The following is a 16,387-nucleotide window of genomic DNA, read 5'->3' as shown; positions in this document are numbered from 1 at the left end:
AAATCCACCTTTCAATGAAGAGTGGGCATGGTCCCTAGAAATGTACCTTTCTGGAACCCACACATATCCATGTACAAACAGCTGGCACTTTCAATACTGTATCTTGCTGTAAAATGTAGTGGAGTTTGTTCGTTCGTTCATTCATTCATTCATTCATTCATTCATAAAGACCCCAGTAACCAATTACCCCAAACCCGATGTCCCAGGTTTTGGTTGCAATGTGAAATTTACATTACTCCTCTCAAAAGTACAAGGGCAATTACCAGCCGTGAGATCTAGTTTTAATGAGCCCCAATATCTGGAGAGGGAAAAATTTAGCCAGGATTTCACATCACTTATCAACAAATCTCTTCACACATATAATTCATACAGACCTTGTAATATCTAGACAGTCACGCTAATTTAGGCTTTCCCTAAATGGAGTCTTGCCATCTAATCATTCTTGTCAAAACTTTCTTGCCCTCCTGCCTGCATTTGTCCAAGGCCAGACGCTGGCCAAAGGCTGACGTCAGCACGTCTGCTTCTTGCAGGAGCTCACAAGGAGGGGAATGTCTGAGTGCTGGGGCTGGGCTCGGCTTCCACAGAAACCCGCTGAAGTAAGCACTGGAACGCCTTAGTGGGGCGTGTCTGCCCAACTGATAGTCAGGATTTTCAAAATCCCCACGCCAAGAGCATTTCCATCCAAGCAACGTAAGTTCTTTAGGGAAAACAGAAGGAGAGCAGGTAGGGCGAGGTCGCAGTCCAAACCCTGAACAGCAGCGTCCAGACGCTCTCAAGATGGCCAACGGGCACTTAGTTTCTGTCTGCCTTCCTGTGCTCTCTGGACAGTTTTCCAGATCTTCCTCTCTCTGTGGTTTCCATGAGATTAGAGAGCGAAGACGAGCCCCCTGTCCTGTAGCTATCTGTTCCCAAGCAAGCTGTGTGCGGGGAGAAGTGAGAGAGCCGCGGGGTTTCATGTTCACTGAACGTGCCTTTGGCTTGAAAACCAGAAGTCAAGTCCTGGAAGGAGAGTTCTCCTTGGGAAAGGGTTCCTGTCCTGCAGAGCTGGTCAGGCATGACGTCGTGATTACTGCAACACACCTGGAACGTGCGCTGCGAAAGGCCTCAGATGCCAAGATGGCAGCCGCACCACACACCTAGGCTGGCCCCGGGAAGAGGCACTATTGTCCTGCAGCTCATCTGTTTTGGATGCTGACAAAAATCACTGGATTTTCCACATGAATGACAATGACATCTGACAGCCTGAAAAGGTAGCGATCCCAGTAATGGCTACTGTTCCAGTTTGCCATCCACTTTTAAAGAAGGACGTAGGAAAGCTTAGGGAAGATGGAGAGATGATTAAAGGGCTGGAAAACAGAACTTTGAAGACGGGCTAAAGTGCTCTTTAGTCCCCGAGGACAGAAGGCTGGGGAGTGACTTAATGACCATCTTCGAGTACGTGAAGGCTGTGTGAGGGGAAGCTAGGCAGCTGTTTCCCATTCGCACCAACAAAGAAGAAAGGCCCTCAAATGTAGAAGATCTGACTCAGACACAGGGAGAGCTTCCCAGGCCTAGGCTGATTGTGTATTAGAAGAGGGTTCAAATTTCTTAACCTAAGTAGAGAAATCTCTTTGAAAAACTGACAATATTTTAGACACCATCCACATTTGAATGTGGCAGAGGGTTAACTAGATGATTTCTTTTTCTTCCAAAATCTGTTACGTTACTCCAATGTGTCTGAACAACTTTACCAACAGATGCAGCCAAAACAATACAAAACAGACACAAAATCTTAAAACAGGAAAACAGACTCCAGTTCAGGAAAATTAAACAGCACCATTCACCTCTCATTTCTAAGCATGAACTACTTCAAAACATATTACCAGAATGCTTCTAATTAATGATAAGGGTTTTATAGAGTTTGAGTGATTCCACGACTGACCCACAACTTCGGCAATGGTGACACGTGACACGTATTCCCTCGGAAGGTCGGTCAAGTCCCCTGGGAAGACTTTGCCGCCCCAACGTGGACGGCACTGGACAGACACATCTCGTCTATACATAGTGCGCTTCCCCCAAATGCCAGTGAGATGCCTGACAAACGACCCATCGCTCCAAAGGCGACTGAGAAGCCAAGTACACCCAATTTGTGACCATTTAAGCAGCTGACACTGCCAGGACCGAGCCAGGGACACAGAATAGTGGAGGAGGGCGCCCACCCAAAGTCCCAGGACCCAGGCACCAGAAGGCTCAGGAATCACTACAGTAATAACAGTAATTTCAGATGTTAGCGTTCTTCCCTGAAATTTAGTGCTAATTGATAGGTATATTGATTAAAGAAGGTATACGGCGGTTTGGCAGACGAAAAACATAGTAAGGCTAAGTGACTTCCCTGGGCTGCGTTACTATGGAACAGTTTAGAAAACGCTTTCATATTGTTTAAGTACAGGAAAGAAAAAAGGAGGAGAAAATAAACTAAGGAAACGTGTATTTACTGAGCTCTTCCTGTTGATGAGTCCTACGCGCTGCGGCCAAAACCCTCCTGCACCAGCACCTCCAGGCTCCTGGACTTCAGCTCCTGCTTCTTTGTCTGCTGCTCCCTCTGCTGGGCAGCGAGGGGCATGACCTCTGCACGCACGCAGACACCCACACCCCCCCCACACACACACACAGGCCTGTCCTGACACACACACACACACACACACACACACACACCCTTACACAGGCCTGTCCTGACACACACACACACACACACACACACACACACCCCTTACACAGGCCTGTCCTGACACACACACACACCTCCTGCACGCGCGCACACACACCCACACCCACACCCCCCCCCGTACACAGGCCTGTCCTGACACACACACCCACACACACACACACACACACACCCCTTACACAGGCCTGTCCTGACACACACACACACCTCCTGCACGCGCGCACACACACCCACACCCACACCCCCCCCGTACACAGGCCTGTCCTGACACACACACACACCTCCTGCACGCGCGCACACACACCCACACCCACACCCCCCCCCGTACACAGGCCTGTCCTGACACACACACACACCTCCTGCATGCGCGCGCGCGCACACACACACACACACACACACACCCTTACACAGGCCTGTCCTGACACACACACACACACACACACCCACCCCCCCTTACACAGGCCTGTCCTGACACACACACACCTCCTGCACGCGCACACACACACACACACACACACACACACCCCTTACACAGGCCTGTCCTGACACACACACACACCTCCTGCATGCGCGCACACACACACACACACACACCCACACACACACCCCCTTACACAGGCCTGTCCTGACACACACACACACCTCCTGCATGCGCGCGCACACACACACACACACACATCCACACACACACCCCCTTACACAGGCCTGTCCTGACACACACACACACCTCCTGCATGCGCGCACACACACACACACACACCCACACACACACACCCTTACACAGGCCTGTCCTGACACACACACACACACACACACACACACCCTTACACAGGCCTGTCCTGACACACACACACACCTCCTGCATGCGCGCACACACACACACACACACACCCACACACACACCCCCTTACACAGGCCTGTCCTGACACACACACACACACACACACACACCCATGCCCGCTCACTCCATCACTCCCTTCGGTCTGCCCTAATCAGCACATCCTCAGAGAGGGCATTTCCTGGCTAGGCCATCCTCCCCTCCCACCCTGCTTCCTGGCTCTCACTACTCTTTGCTTCCGGTCTTTCTTCCCACTAAAAGTACATTTTTGTTTTGTTTTGGTCACTAAAATGTGCCTGGCATACAGCAGGCACCCAATATATAAATATTTATCAAATGAATGGACACATTACATATACCGTCTTTTTAATTTCTTTCACTAATTATGATGAAGACATGAGGAACAGAGAGATTAACTAACAGTCCTGAAATCTCCCAGGCAGGAAACAGCACCAGCTGGAAGTAACCCTGGTGAATGGACCGAAACCCCGCTCTCCTCTGCTTCCACCGGGCAGTGCAGGCCTGGGAAGAGCCACAGGACATCCCAGAACAGCAGAAGCGCCAGCACGTGAGAACATCTCCTTCTGAGCAGAGTGAGGGTTAGAAATAGAGAGCAAAGCTGCCCGAGATTAAGTTCTATTTTAGTATCTTCTCGGGTCATTTGATTCTTCCCCAATCATACTCCCGTAATTGATGAAATGAGAAATTCTAGACGCCTACTTGAAATACCCACTCATTCGCTCCGTTGACGGGATAGCTGTGAGCCTACACATTCTAAGCACACGTGAAAAGCGTGCGGTCCGTGCCTTCGAGCAGCTCTGGGACAGGCCTGACCACGGACCAGGAAGGGGCCTGGCGCCCGAGGGGCCTGGGTCTGAGCTCACAAGGGCACCACAGGACCCACAGGTAGCACCCACTCAGATGAGAACCTGGAGGGGGAGGAGTGAGGAGCAGGTGAGGGCACTTGGGGAACGGGGGGAGGGGATGGGGCAGTGGGTGACGTGACTGGGAGGCACCACATGTGGCACCGAGGAATGTACGTTCCTGTCCCAGGAGCTCAGCAAATCTGCCGAAAGGAGCTAACTGGAGAAAGTGACCAAGGAGCTGGGCATTCCAGGGGCTGGTTGGCGGAGGGCACCGGGGACTCAAGACACAGCTAAGGGAGAGATTTTTAATCAGTGATCCCCAGGAAGTGTCTCTCCAGCGTGGACCACCATGGCCACGCACCTGCACGGCCGGTGGAGGGAAGGGCTGCGCCGTCTCTGCAGGCTCAGCTGCCGAAACCTCTTTCAAAAGCTGCACGTGCTCCTTCTCCAAATGCAGTTACGACACCTTTCAAAAATGAAGAGTTTGGGGGCTGTTCCCTGAAACTCGGAGGCCTGTCCTTTTACAGATTTTACTTTTCATGAAAATAATGCATATTCATGGAAGAAACACTAGGAGACCCAGAGAACAAAGAAGAAACTGAACATTACGTGGTAATCCCAGGGACAATCACCGTTCATACCTTAATTTTAACAAGATATGTGTGTGCATGTGTGAGAGCTGTCTTTTTTAAAAAATCATGCGTTGGTTCCGGTCTTGTATATTGTTGGGCAAATTGCTTCTTTTTAATGAACAATATACAAAGATGTGTTCAACACACACACACACACCCCCACAGTCACGGGAAACCAATCCTTATGTTTTTGGTTTTTGAAAACGCTTCAACTAGGGAAGGTTTGGACACGTTCCATGAACAGAAGTGATGGAAGATATCGCTTTGACGGAATGATGCTTTGCCACTGCAAATAGAAGATGGCCATTCATCCGAACTGTTAGGAAACGTGCATGTGGAAATGGAATGAGTCAATTGTGATTCATGTTTCTGCATCTCCTGGAAGCAAACAAACACCACACTGGTCCTTCACAGCTCAGCACGCACCCCCGTGAAATGTTTTTGCTGGAGTGTAAAGTTGTTAGTGCAGCCATATTTCTCTGTTAGCAGAAAACAGCTGCTACTGGAATTAGCATCCAGAAATGAAATGATTTCCCCCCATCCTCCTGCTGAATTGCTCAGCGTCACAAACAAGAAGTATAGATCATTAATTACATGGGAAATAAGCCGGACCAAGTCAGGCTGAGCCTACTGTGTGGAAAGAGGTTACAATAAAATAAAAAAGCTCTGTTCACTTCCTCTGCTAGTGCTTGGAACAGAGCTGCTCAGATTATGGTCATTTCACTGTCCTTCAATACATATTTATTTAGACACCTGCAATGCTCTAGAGGGACACCTATTTGGCAGGCAATCAATAACCACATAAGCCACTGCAAGAAGGTAGGTACACACTGAATACTGACCACTGCAGACAGATCTTATCTCCAGAATTTTAGTATATTACAACTACAGGCTTTTGGAAAGCATTTTGGTTTATTTAGCGGCAAGGGAACAGTTTTCATTTATTTGGCACCTAAATGCCTAGGTACTTTATATAAATTTTATTATTTAATTCTTGCAATAACCCTATGAGTGAGGTACTGCTACTGTACCCATTTTTCAGATGAGGAAACAAAGGGTCAGGAAGACGAAAGTCAACTGACCACCATGTTACAGAAAGTAAAAAGCAAAGCCGACATTTGAACCAATGTCTGCCTAGAGCTTTTCTCGTTTCCCACCGGTTCCCTGAAAAGGCAAGACCTTGGGACATTTGCGGAGTAAGTGGAAACATCTTTCTTGTTCTTCCCGCCCCTTGAGTGGCCAGTTCCCTCATTTCCCGGGCGATCACTGAATACTCACGCTGAGAAATCCCACCCATTCTTGACATGTTCCAAGTTCCAAAATTATTACCGGCCACAATGAAAGCTCCCCCATGCCTCTGGTGACCCTTCAGTCAGCTTAGGGGAGCTCATTGATCACTTAACTGAGGTAATTCATCCCAGAGTGTGGATGCCTTTGAATTCCCTTGAGCTCCCAGCCATTAGAACGAGAGGATTGATTCCCAACTGGCAGAGTGTGTGTATGTGTAAGAAAGATATATTTGCAAATGGAGGTTTTCTTGGAAATCTTACTGCAGTAAGGAACTTGTCACTTTACTTTCTAGAGTCAACATTAAACCATATTATAATGTAAAAAGAAAAAAAAAAGGGCTTATCGGGGATCCTGATAAGAGGTGGGGCTGACGTCACCGCATCTGAGAAATGTGCCGGACGTTCCCTCATCTAGTCATTTCTACAAACATTTATTGAGTGCCTACTACTTGCCAGTAGGTAAAGTTCAAGCAGAACAGGAAGAACTTTTAAACTCACACTTTCTATTGAACTATACCATCCACTTTAATCCAACAATCTTGTTACCCAACAGGAATGCATAAACCAAAAACCTTCTTAGAATAATTGTACAAAATGCATTAATTTGATGACAAAACATTAGAGCTATGGACTACGCTTTTAAAAAAATATGCTCATTACATTTTGTCAATGAAATGGGCAGTGAGTTGTGGAGGCAAAAATTTATGACCGGCTTCTATTCCCCTTACATACAAATGGCAGTTAACCAAAATGAGGGCAGGAATGTGACCTTGACGATCACACAGCCCTTGTACGGGGCACTAACTCTCATGTAAGTTACTCGTTTAATCCTCACAAGCACCCTAACAGAAGTACCACTGTCATCACCTCCATTCGACAGGTGAGGAAACCCAGGCACAAAAAGGTTAAGTAACTTTGCCTTAAGGTCACGGGCGGCAGAATGTTAGGAAAACGTTTTTGAGGAATCCGTGATTTCTTGTGCTGGGGAGGTTGCGGGGCAGGGAATAACATGAAAACCCACTGACTTCAGACCATGGGTCGCTTGCTTTATACCTTCAAATTTGTAAAATCTGAATATTCTTTAGTGTTTTTATGCTGTAACCTCATAGGTGAGCTTTCTGAATCTGTGGGTCTAAATCACTGAGGTTTTTACTCCGCTCACTTTGCGCTGGAACGACAGTCACACTGGAAGCCACAGGATGACAGGCGCTGCGCCAGGCTCCCACCTACAAACCTCGGCCCCCACCCCCACCCCCAGCTGCCAGGCCAGTGCTTTTGATCTGTCCCATCTTTTATATTTTAACTCTCCAATTTCACGTTCCCGTCTTCATCTAAGAAACAAGCTCCTTGTGGGAGTTTCCTCTCATCTCTGCTCGACATGAAAGCAGGACAGATTTATGTGGCAGTTCCTCAAATCCTAGGCAGCACTAGCATCGTGACACCCTTGTGATTCCAAAGGATTCGCCAAGAGAAGGGCCCCAGAAAGCTCCCTGAGGCCTAAATGGGGGACTGTCACAAAGTACCGGGCTTTCACGGAGCCACACTTGGGGACTGAGGAGCCCACTAGTGAACCTGGAGCAATGCAATATTCTGTTAATGTCCAAAGGCAGCTTCCTCAGACTGTAAGGTACACGGTGGAATGTAGGAAAAACCATCATTTTGGAGGCAAGCAGACCTTGCTTTGTGTCTAGGCCCAGTCAGCTGCTAATGGAGCCATGAACAAGCACCTTTGCCCTTCTGAGTCTCAAGTCTTGTCATCACAAAGATGGGAAGTAACGTCTCCACAGGTAATGCAGGCACATGCCTGGTGCCCCACTTCCAAGTGGGGGGCAGCACAGGCTCTGGGGTTCAAGCTGTTGGGTTCAAATCTGGCTCTAGCACCCGGTGGTTATATGATTTTCAACTTATTCCCTTTAAAGTGGAGGTAACAGCAAATTCCCTCGAGAGGATGTTATGAAAGTTAAGTGGGAAAACATGTAAAGCACCTGGTATGGAGAATGTGTGTGCCCAATAAATGTTAACGACTATTTTTACTGTTCCTATTTCCCGAACATTTCCTCTGACGCTGTCTACATAGCTGATGCATAAAATCCCACTGTTCTCCACCTCTCTCTAGATGAAGGCAGTGTTTCTTGTTACAATGCACCACCGCTGGGACAGACACCCATGAAGTCACTCAGGTTCAGACAGAACATGAGGGTGACCTGATCCTCTGTGACCATGTGCCATGGACAGTGTGGGGGGAGAGGGGCAGCACAGCATGAAGACACAGAGATGCAGATGGAAGGAAGGGACCCTAGGTAGACAAAGAGGAACCAGAAAAGGGGTTTGAGGCTGACGAAAATATTGGCCATAGATTTGTTAGAATTGGTATTTTGAAGTGAAAGCATTTTATACAGCACTTAGAACATACTAGATGGTCCACAGATGGAAGCTGCTGCTATCAATGTTATTGTTGTACTAGCAAATAAGAGATTCTCACTGAGGCTGATTCCCACAGTGATGCATTACTTTCAATAGTAAATAAAAAAAGTATGTCTTTGAATAGATACATGAAAGGCAATGAATCTTCTAAGGATGGCTGCAAACCGTGCAGGTGTACACAGAAACTTTTCTTCCTCGAGTAGCTGAGGAGATGAATGGCCCTGGAGCAGATCACGTGTGGGTGGTCAACCCAGCAGACCGGAGCTCATTAATCCACACCGTGCTCAACCCTCCCTGAGTCACTCTGCTAAGAACAACTTGCAAAGTGACACTGATTGGGCCCTTTAAACAGGAGGAATTCCTAGGTGTTTGGGGGTCCCAAACAAAGGTTCTAAGTTTTCTAACAACAAAGCCTCTTCTATCCACTTTTCCAAAGATCACTGAATTCCTTTTGTTTTCCCAGGAAACTGTTGGCCTTGATTTTCAATCTGATTCTAAGTAATCAATAGTAAATCAGTCAAGAAAAGCCAGCTAAAGCTGGCTAGAGAGCTTTTATCTGAGCAGGAACGTGACTCCAAGTGATGTAACTGGCAGCAAAAGAGTGTGGCCTGAAGCCAGTGAAAAGCGGGGAAGAGAAAACGCCGATCAGTGGCAGGGAATCAGAAGGTCGATGGAGAAACCGATTTCCCCTGAGCTGTGCTGGGGGCAGCAGCGGACCCATGACTTGCGGTGTCTGCAGCAGGAGAGGCTGCGTGCTAGTAGATTTCAGTACTGCCATGACATTCAATGAGGTAATACTAATGGCAGTGCCCCTGCACAGCACGTTATCTCATTTAATCCTCACTAGAATCTTTACAAGTACTTTGTGCAAGGTCATGTCGTAAACGGCAAAGCTGAGACGCAGACTCACATCTGACAGATGCCACAGTCCATTCTCACAGCCACTGACCATGCAGCTGGCGTGGTATCTGTTACTGATCAGAGCCTGAAGAAAGCATGGAAATCGTTGGCTGGGCTACAATAATGTGTTTGGCAGGAAAGAAAAAGGGAGAGCGGAAGCCGAGGGGAGGAGGGAGAGAGGGAACACACAGCCATTCTATGAGTAAAAAGTCCCGATCTACTCGTATATGAAGTGAAACGGTCGGAAGTGTTCACTTTAGTCTATTCAACCTGAAGAATACTCTTGGGAGCGGAGGAGAACTGTAATAACATTCCTGCTCACGCGCCAGGTAGCCCCAACTCAGGGTCACACTACGTAGACCCAACTCAGCTAACCCAGTCGGACAATGTCACGCATGTGCTGACTGAAGCCCTGGTACAACCACATCCAGGTACCTGCTGACCACATGCCTCGGGCAGCTCGTGACAGAGGGGAAGCTGAATGCATGACACTGATGAATAAATGAGGTCTTGGCAGACAGCGATTAGCCATGAGACACACCAAGCCATCTAATTCTGCCGGCAGGCTTTCCAGTACCAGACGGGTGACTTGTCACAACTGGCATGAGAGTTAAAAGAAAATCTCAGTTGGGCTGAGGGAAGCTGAAGACCCAAGGAATGACCACAGGGTTCTGCAGGGGACAAGGGACGGAGAAGATGCAACTCCTCAAGTCCCATAAAGGCCAATAATGCCCTAAGATGCATGCAATCATCTAGCAGGAAGGGCTCGGCCACAGGCATGTACTGACCACCTTGTGAGTGTCAGGGTGTGTGAGGAGGCTGGAGAAAGGAAGAGGCACAGGCCCTGGTAAAATCTGGGGAGCGTGGCGTCTACTGAGATGATGGGTTATGCAGGAAGAGGCAGAACAAGAAGGGGGTACGGACTCATGTCAGAAAGACCCGACTTTCAGTTTCTGACTCGGCCAGCTACTGGCCAAGTCATGGCGCTTCTTTGTGCCTTAGTTTCTTCACCTGTGGAATGAAGGTTAGATTACCCCACGGTCTGTAGGGAGGAAGAGGGAAAATAAATTTCACTAAAGGTTGGGCATGAAGAAATGCAAGTAAGTGGTACTTTCTTTCCTCCTCAACAGAGGGAAATCCAAACCTGACTGTGAATAACGAAAAACTGCCCATGTGAGAAACGCTCACCACTCATCTCTACTATCCTGGTAGCACCTAACCGCTCCTCACATCTGGAGGACATCACCTGGCACGATTCTGAAATTCACCCCCAAGCTGCTTCTCCAAGCTGGGGCTCCTGGTTAAACGGTACACACCTTTGTAAAGACTCTTGCGCACTCTGCCGTTTCTGTTCCCACTTGATACAGTTTCCATTATAAAAAATAATTTCTTGCGAGTGTTAAAAGGGCAAAATCGTAATCACTGGTTTTACTGTGCATGTCTTTGACTCCCACCAACACTAAACCTTTTCTGACAAGTATATGGATTTTGTCAATACAGGATTTTTAGTTGGAAATGGGTGATACAAAGAAATAAAAATTCTAGATAGATTATAAGCATCAACTACAAGTATGTCATGTATATGTATATATACTGACAACAATTTGAAAATAATTAAGAGTATGTGTTAAGAAGCTCAGCTATTTTCTACTTTCTATTAAATTGCCTTGATTACTAAAACAAGGGGAGTCAAACTGAGACAATTTTATTATTCTGCTGTTTTATGTATTACGTTTTAACCCTTTAACATAATAACGGACTTTCTGAGTAATTTAAATAGTAACAATAAAAAAAAAACGATTGACCCTATTTTACATGTATTGTTCTACTTTCTACATTACTATTTCATGCGAAGAACATGCTCTGTCATCTTGATAATTCAGAGAACTTTAGGTTTTTCAGAACAACCATATTTCCCAAAAGATAAGATTATAAAAGAATACCTGATTTGGTCTGAGGGGACAAACGACAAAAAGGTCTGGTGGAGCTCTAAAATAAGGCAGGACACCTAAGGACCAAGGAAAGAACATCCGAAACGATCGGACGCAACCCCACACATAAACATAAGGGGGACATGTCAGTGCTGGTGACACCACATGTTTGCTTTCCAGCCTATGTGGACAAAGCCCTCACCGGCGCAGCATGTAAATGACCAGACACACTTACTGTGGCGTGTGAGATGGTCAGGATTCCATTCTTGACAGCACACTTCCTTCTCTGCCACACTTTCCGGATCCTGAAGAAAAGCCAAACACAAGCTGATATAGTATCGGGTTCTCACCGGGACGGGACGTGCAGCTACAGTATTATGTGTGACCATCATGACAAAACAGAATCACCCCCAAACCAAAAAACCACACACACCAGAAAATTTCAGTTGCCTTTTACTCTCCCAGGGTGAAGCTAATCCAGACTGTTAGGCATGTCCAGGGATGCTCATTATAGCACTGGTTTTGATAGTGAAAATGGGAAGCAACAGAAATAGCAGAAATCTACCAACAGGAGAAAGAATAAATGAATTCCAGTTCCATTCATATACACAGTATTAAAGTAACCATGTATGTGCTCACCTGTATAGATTGCTAAAGCATAATGTTGATTGAAAAAAGCAACCTCTTTTAAGATATTTTGGGTATGATGTCGTATTGTTAAAAAAAAACTTAAAAAATTTCTGACGTATAAAAACAGCACTCTAATTTCCTGTGGGTATACAAACATGTGGATAAAAACATCCAGGATAGCATCTGGGAGGGGCATATCACACTGACAAAGTACCTCTCTGGGAAAAAGGCCCAGACCTAAGTCAGGGGTGTGCGAAGGTCTTTTTAACCATACCTGTGACTCTTTTATAAGAAGGCTGCATGAATCAACTGCTTTTGTCATTAAAACTAGATTTTAGAAAGTTAAGAAAGGAACTCAAGATGTCTGCAGGGAAGAGTGGGGGTGGGGCTGCCTCAAGGGTCCAGGGCTCGAGGGGGGATGAGCATCCTTTTGGGGAACTTGCACACCTCTCCTTTACGGGTCTTTCAGAGACAAATCACGTAAGACGACTGGTCGCAGTTCATCTGGGAGAGTGAAGTGTGGCCCAACCACTCACAAGTGGCTGTAAGTGATAAACTTAGAACATTCTGATTTGATGATGCTGAAGGATGGAAAGAGCCACACGGAATTAATTTGAACGTGGAGGAGTTTTTTCTGGTGAAGCTCTGGGTACAGGTGTTACCCATCATTCCTTCACTTCCTGAGGTCTTCACTCCAACGCCACCTCAGCAGACCTTCCCTGACCACCCTCATGGCAGCAAGAACCACCCCCACACGCCCTGCATCTCTTGCCTTGCTTTCTCTTTCTCCATGGCACTTGTTACCATCTGCCTCCCTTGTATTTCCTTCTTTATCGTCTGTTTCCCCCCTTAGAATGTAAGCTCTAGAAGGACGAGGCTTTCCTTCGTCCATGCTATTCCGAGCCGACAACAGAGCCTGGCGTCGAGCAGGACTCCCAGAAGGTATGTGCTGAATGCACGAAAGGATGATAAGCAACACTGACAGCGACCCCAGAAATCGACAGGAGGCACAGTTGCTATTTTAACAAACCCAATGAAAACATCACGAACAACGCATGCATCTCACTCCGATAAAGCCAAGGAGCACATGTCCACAACCAATCGGAAACCAAGAAGCTTTCTTTGAATAAAGAATGACAATTACTGAAGTGAATAACCATGATTCTAATTATGCACTTATTGCAGGTCTCAGGAAGGCGGCCAGTGTGGCAGGACCACAGGAGAAAATGGCAGAAGATGCGACAGGAGAGAAAGGCAGGGGCGAGAGCCCACGTGCGATGGGAAGCCGCCGAGCATGAAGCGTGGGGTGACCTGATGTGCTTTACGTTTCTGCAAAGCCTACTCCGAGTGCTGTGCAGAGATGAACTGGAGAAGGGGCAGAGCGGGTGGCACAGACACCAGTCAGGAGCCTCCTGAAACAGCCCAGGACAGAGGATGGTGGCTCATCCTAGAGCGGGCAGCAGACACGGCAAGAAATATATGATTTCTTGTTAGAAACGGAACAGGTTGTTGTTAGATTGGCTGGGATGTAAGAGGAAAGCGAAGAGTCAATGCTGACTCCCAAGGTTGGGGTCTGAGTGGCCAGTTGGGCACCCCAGGCAGGGAATAGTACAACGAGCAAAATCAGACAGGTGGGAGAGCATGAAGTCAGCAAGCCGCCTGCTTCATGTTCTGCTCAGTTCCTGCCTTTCTAAAATTGCATGTTTTACGTCACAGGTTCACAGGTGCCACTTAGGGACCATAAAACAATTACTGCTTCTTCCGAAGACAACAGCTTAACTCTCAGACTTACTTGAGGAAAACCAGTGTGTTCCGGGTCTGAAGTTAGTGCATTAGGAAACGTGTAAGCGTGTTTTTCTATTTGAGGGGCAGGAAGTCCTCAGGCTACTGACACCCAGCCAGTGTGCTGAGCGCACGTCGGGACACTGGGATGGGCGCATACGTACCCATCACTTTTCTTCAGCAGGTATCCCCTCTTCTCGCTCCCGTATTCCTTATTGCCATGGAGCTGATGCATGCTATAGCCCCCTTGCCGGCTCTGGGAGTCCTACAAAAGAGGAACCACAGATGAGACAAATGCTGGAGACAGTTCTCAAATCCTTGACTCTGTTCTGCCTTTGAGCCGTTGCCCATTGGTCTGGGGCTGAGAGAATTATGGGACTTTAAGAGCTGTCCATCAGGTGCTTGCCTTTGTTTTAGAGGAGAAATCTGGGCAGGTAAACAATCACGAGAGTCACAAGCGAGTTGGAAGCAGAGCTGGGGCGTGGGGCCCGGCCCAGGTAGGCTGTGTCTAGGTCAGAACCCGGCTTTACCTCCCAACACGCTGCAGGGACAGACTATTCTAGGACCAACCCAGTTTACACTGGCAGCAGAGGCAAGCCCACGGACGGCTGGAAAGGGGAAGTGGGCCACAAAACAAGCTCATGCAACCTGAGTGGGCTCTTCCCTCAGGCACAGCTCTTCTCCCTTCACACGTTCTCCTAAAGCACCCACAGTAAAAAGCGCACCTTCTAAGTGGGGTATTAGAACTGTTATAAAATTCTTTCGTTTCAAGTTCTGTAATTAACTAGTCCTCTGTATAGTAAACCTACAACCATTCTTTTAATTAAAAAGGATGATTCTAGTGCAGTGAAAAGTGTATCATGGAATGACAAGGGTGACACAGGCCCACAGAATACCACGGATGCAAACAAGCGGAACATGACACGCCACCCGTACTTCCGGCTGTCTGCAAGGACTGCAGGGCGAGCCGCAGGCGCGGACACGGAGGAAATAAACTGACAACGCTGAACTCTACAGTGAGAACGTGGGGCTTCAGACACAGAAGTAGGACAATGCATTCTCACGAAAAGTATTGACTTACTCTCCTAGACTTCGATCAGGAAGGGCAAGAGCAACAGAGAAAAAAGGCAAAACATTTGAAAATATAGTTAATTTCATGGATAGTCTTATAGTTCAGAATTTAAGCACTTGTTATAACACACAGAGAAAACATCATTGTAAAGATAATCAATAATTCCAGGACACACACACACACAGACGCACACCCCTTTACAATCATGATAAACTTTGGTACAATAAAATGTCTTTACCTTTACCAAGTTTAGTTTCAGGTCATTTGAGTGAGAACAGAGAAACAGCTAAGTGGAAGAACATGAGTACACGTTTCACCAAGAAAAAATGGTGGACGAACCTCCCAGGGTGTGTGCAGGAAATCAACCCCTCAGCGAAACCCAAAGTAAATGACAGAAAAATCTACAAAGAGCCACACGTTTTAGGAGGCTTCTTTTTGGTTTGTTTTTCCAAGGGAAGAGAACTTAATAAAAATATCCAGCTCATCAACAACACTTGACATGTGATGGTGAGGAGGCGGGAAGTGAAACCAGCGCTGGTTATTTCCTGATGGGGCTGCACAGCAGCCGTCAAGGTCAGGTGGTCTCTTTGGGCCCCTCAGTTGGACAGCGCCCCTCCGTGAGGCTGTTCTCCACGTGATGGGCACCTCAAAGCCAGGTACTGTGAAGGCACTGAGGACAGGGACACAGCCGTCTGAGGTGGACGCTCACGCTGACCACACACTGTCCTGCTCTCTGAGTGGGGACCTGGGAGCGGACTGTACACTTCAGAGGCAAGTTGACTCGTTCTGAAGAGGATACGGACTCTCGTCAATCTCTTAACCGGAGTCCTTTCTTTCTCTTTAACCAGCCAGATTCCCTCCTGCTGAAACAAGTCAGGGCCCCAGCCTGGAAGTCCACAGTAATTTGGCTCACTCTGCCCTCCCCGACAGACACTTCCATGTTTGCTGGACGGAGGTATGACAGAGGGACGGTGGGCAGAGCGAGCAACCGCCTCTCCCAGTGCCTCCAGTGACATCCACAGGACCACAGCGGGGACACACGTGGTTTTGTGGAAGGAGGCAGTAAGTGGCCATAACACTGATAAAGAACAATTAGGACAGAACATCAGGGCGGGTGGTTAGAGAAATGCGTGATGCCTGGGACAAAAGGAGAGGTAGGATAAAAGAAGTCCACAGAGCTGTCTGCTTTAACCCAGTAAAACTGCGTGAGAAATGATTCAAGTATGGATTTGAACTCAGGGATCTTTGCTACATTTCTACCTCCCCAAAACATTAAAAACGAAATCTAAAGTCTTCTTGGATACCAATTCTTTTTAAAA

General features: G+C 47.4%; 1 protein-coding gene across 7 annotated transcripts in view; it reads right to left on the bottom strand.

Annotated features, from left to right (window-relative positions):
* The window catches only part of ASAP1 (ArfGAP with SH3 domain, ankyrin repeat and PH domain 1), a 293,346-nt gene that overhangs the window by 49,552 nt on the left and 227,407 nt on the right, over positions 1–16,387 (bottom strand). For all 7 annotated transcript variants that reach the window (XM_074316678.2, XM_088798947.1, XM_088798946.1 and 4 more), the window contains 2 exons: positions 14,161–14,261; positions 11,820–11,889 (listed from right to left, as the gene is read on the bottom strand). In XM_074316678.2, coding sequence (XP_074172779.2) covers positions 11,820–11,889; positions 14,161–14,261 — 171 coding nt within the window. The remainder of the gene's footprint in view (positions 1–11,819; positions 11,890–14,160; positions 14,262–16,387) is intronic.

Source organism: Rhinolophus sinicus, chromosome 6 (genome assembly GCF_057876585.1).
Source record: "Rhinolophus sinicus isolate RSI-liver-muscle chromosome 6, RSI-T2T, whole genome shotgun sequence".
In the NCBI taxonomy this organism is placed as follows: domain Eukaryota; kingdom Metazoa; phylum Chordata; class Mammalia; order Chiroptera; family Rhinolophidae; genus Rhinolophus; species Rhinolophus sinicus.
Note: the sequence above shows the minus strand (reverse complement) of the source record. Positions and strands in the feature narration are given on the sequence as shown.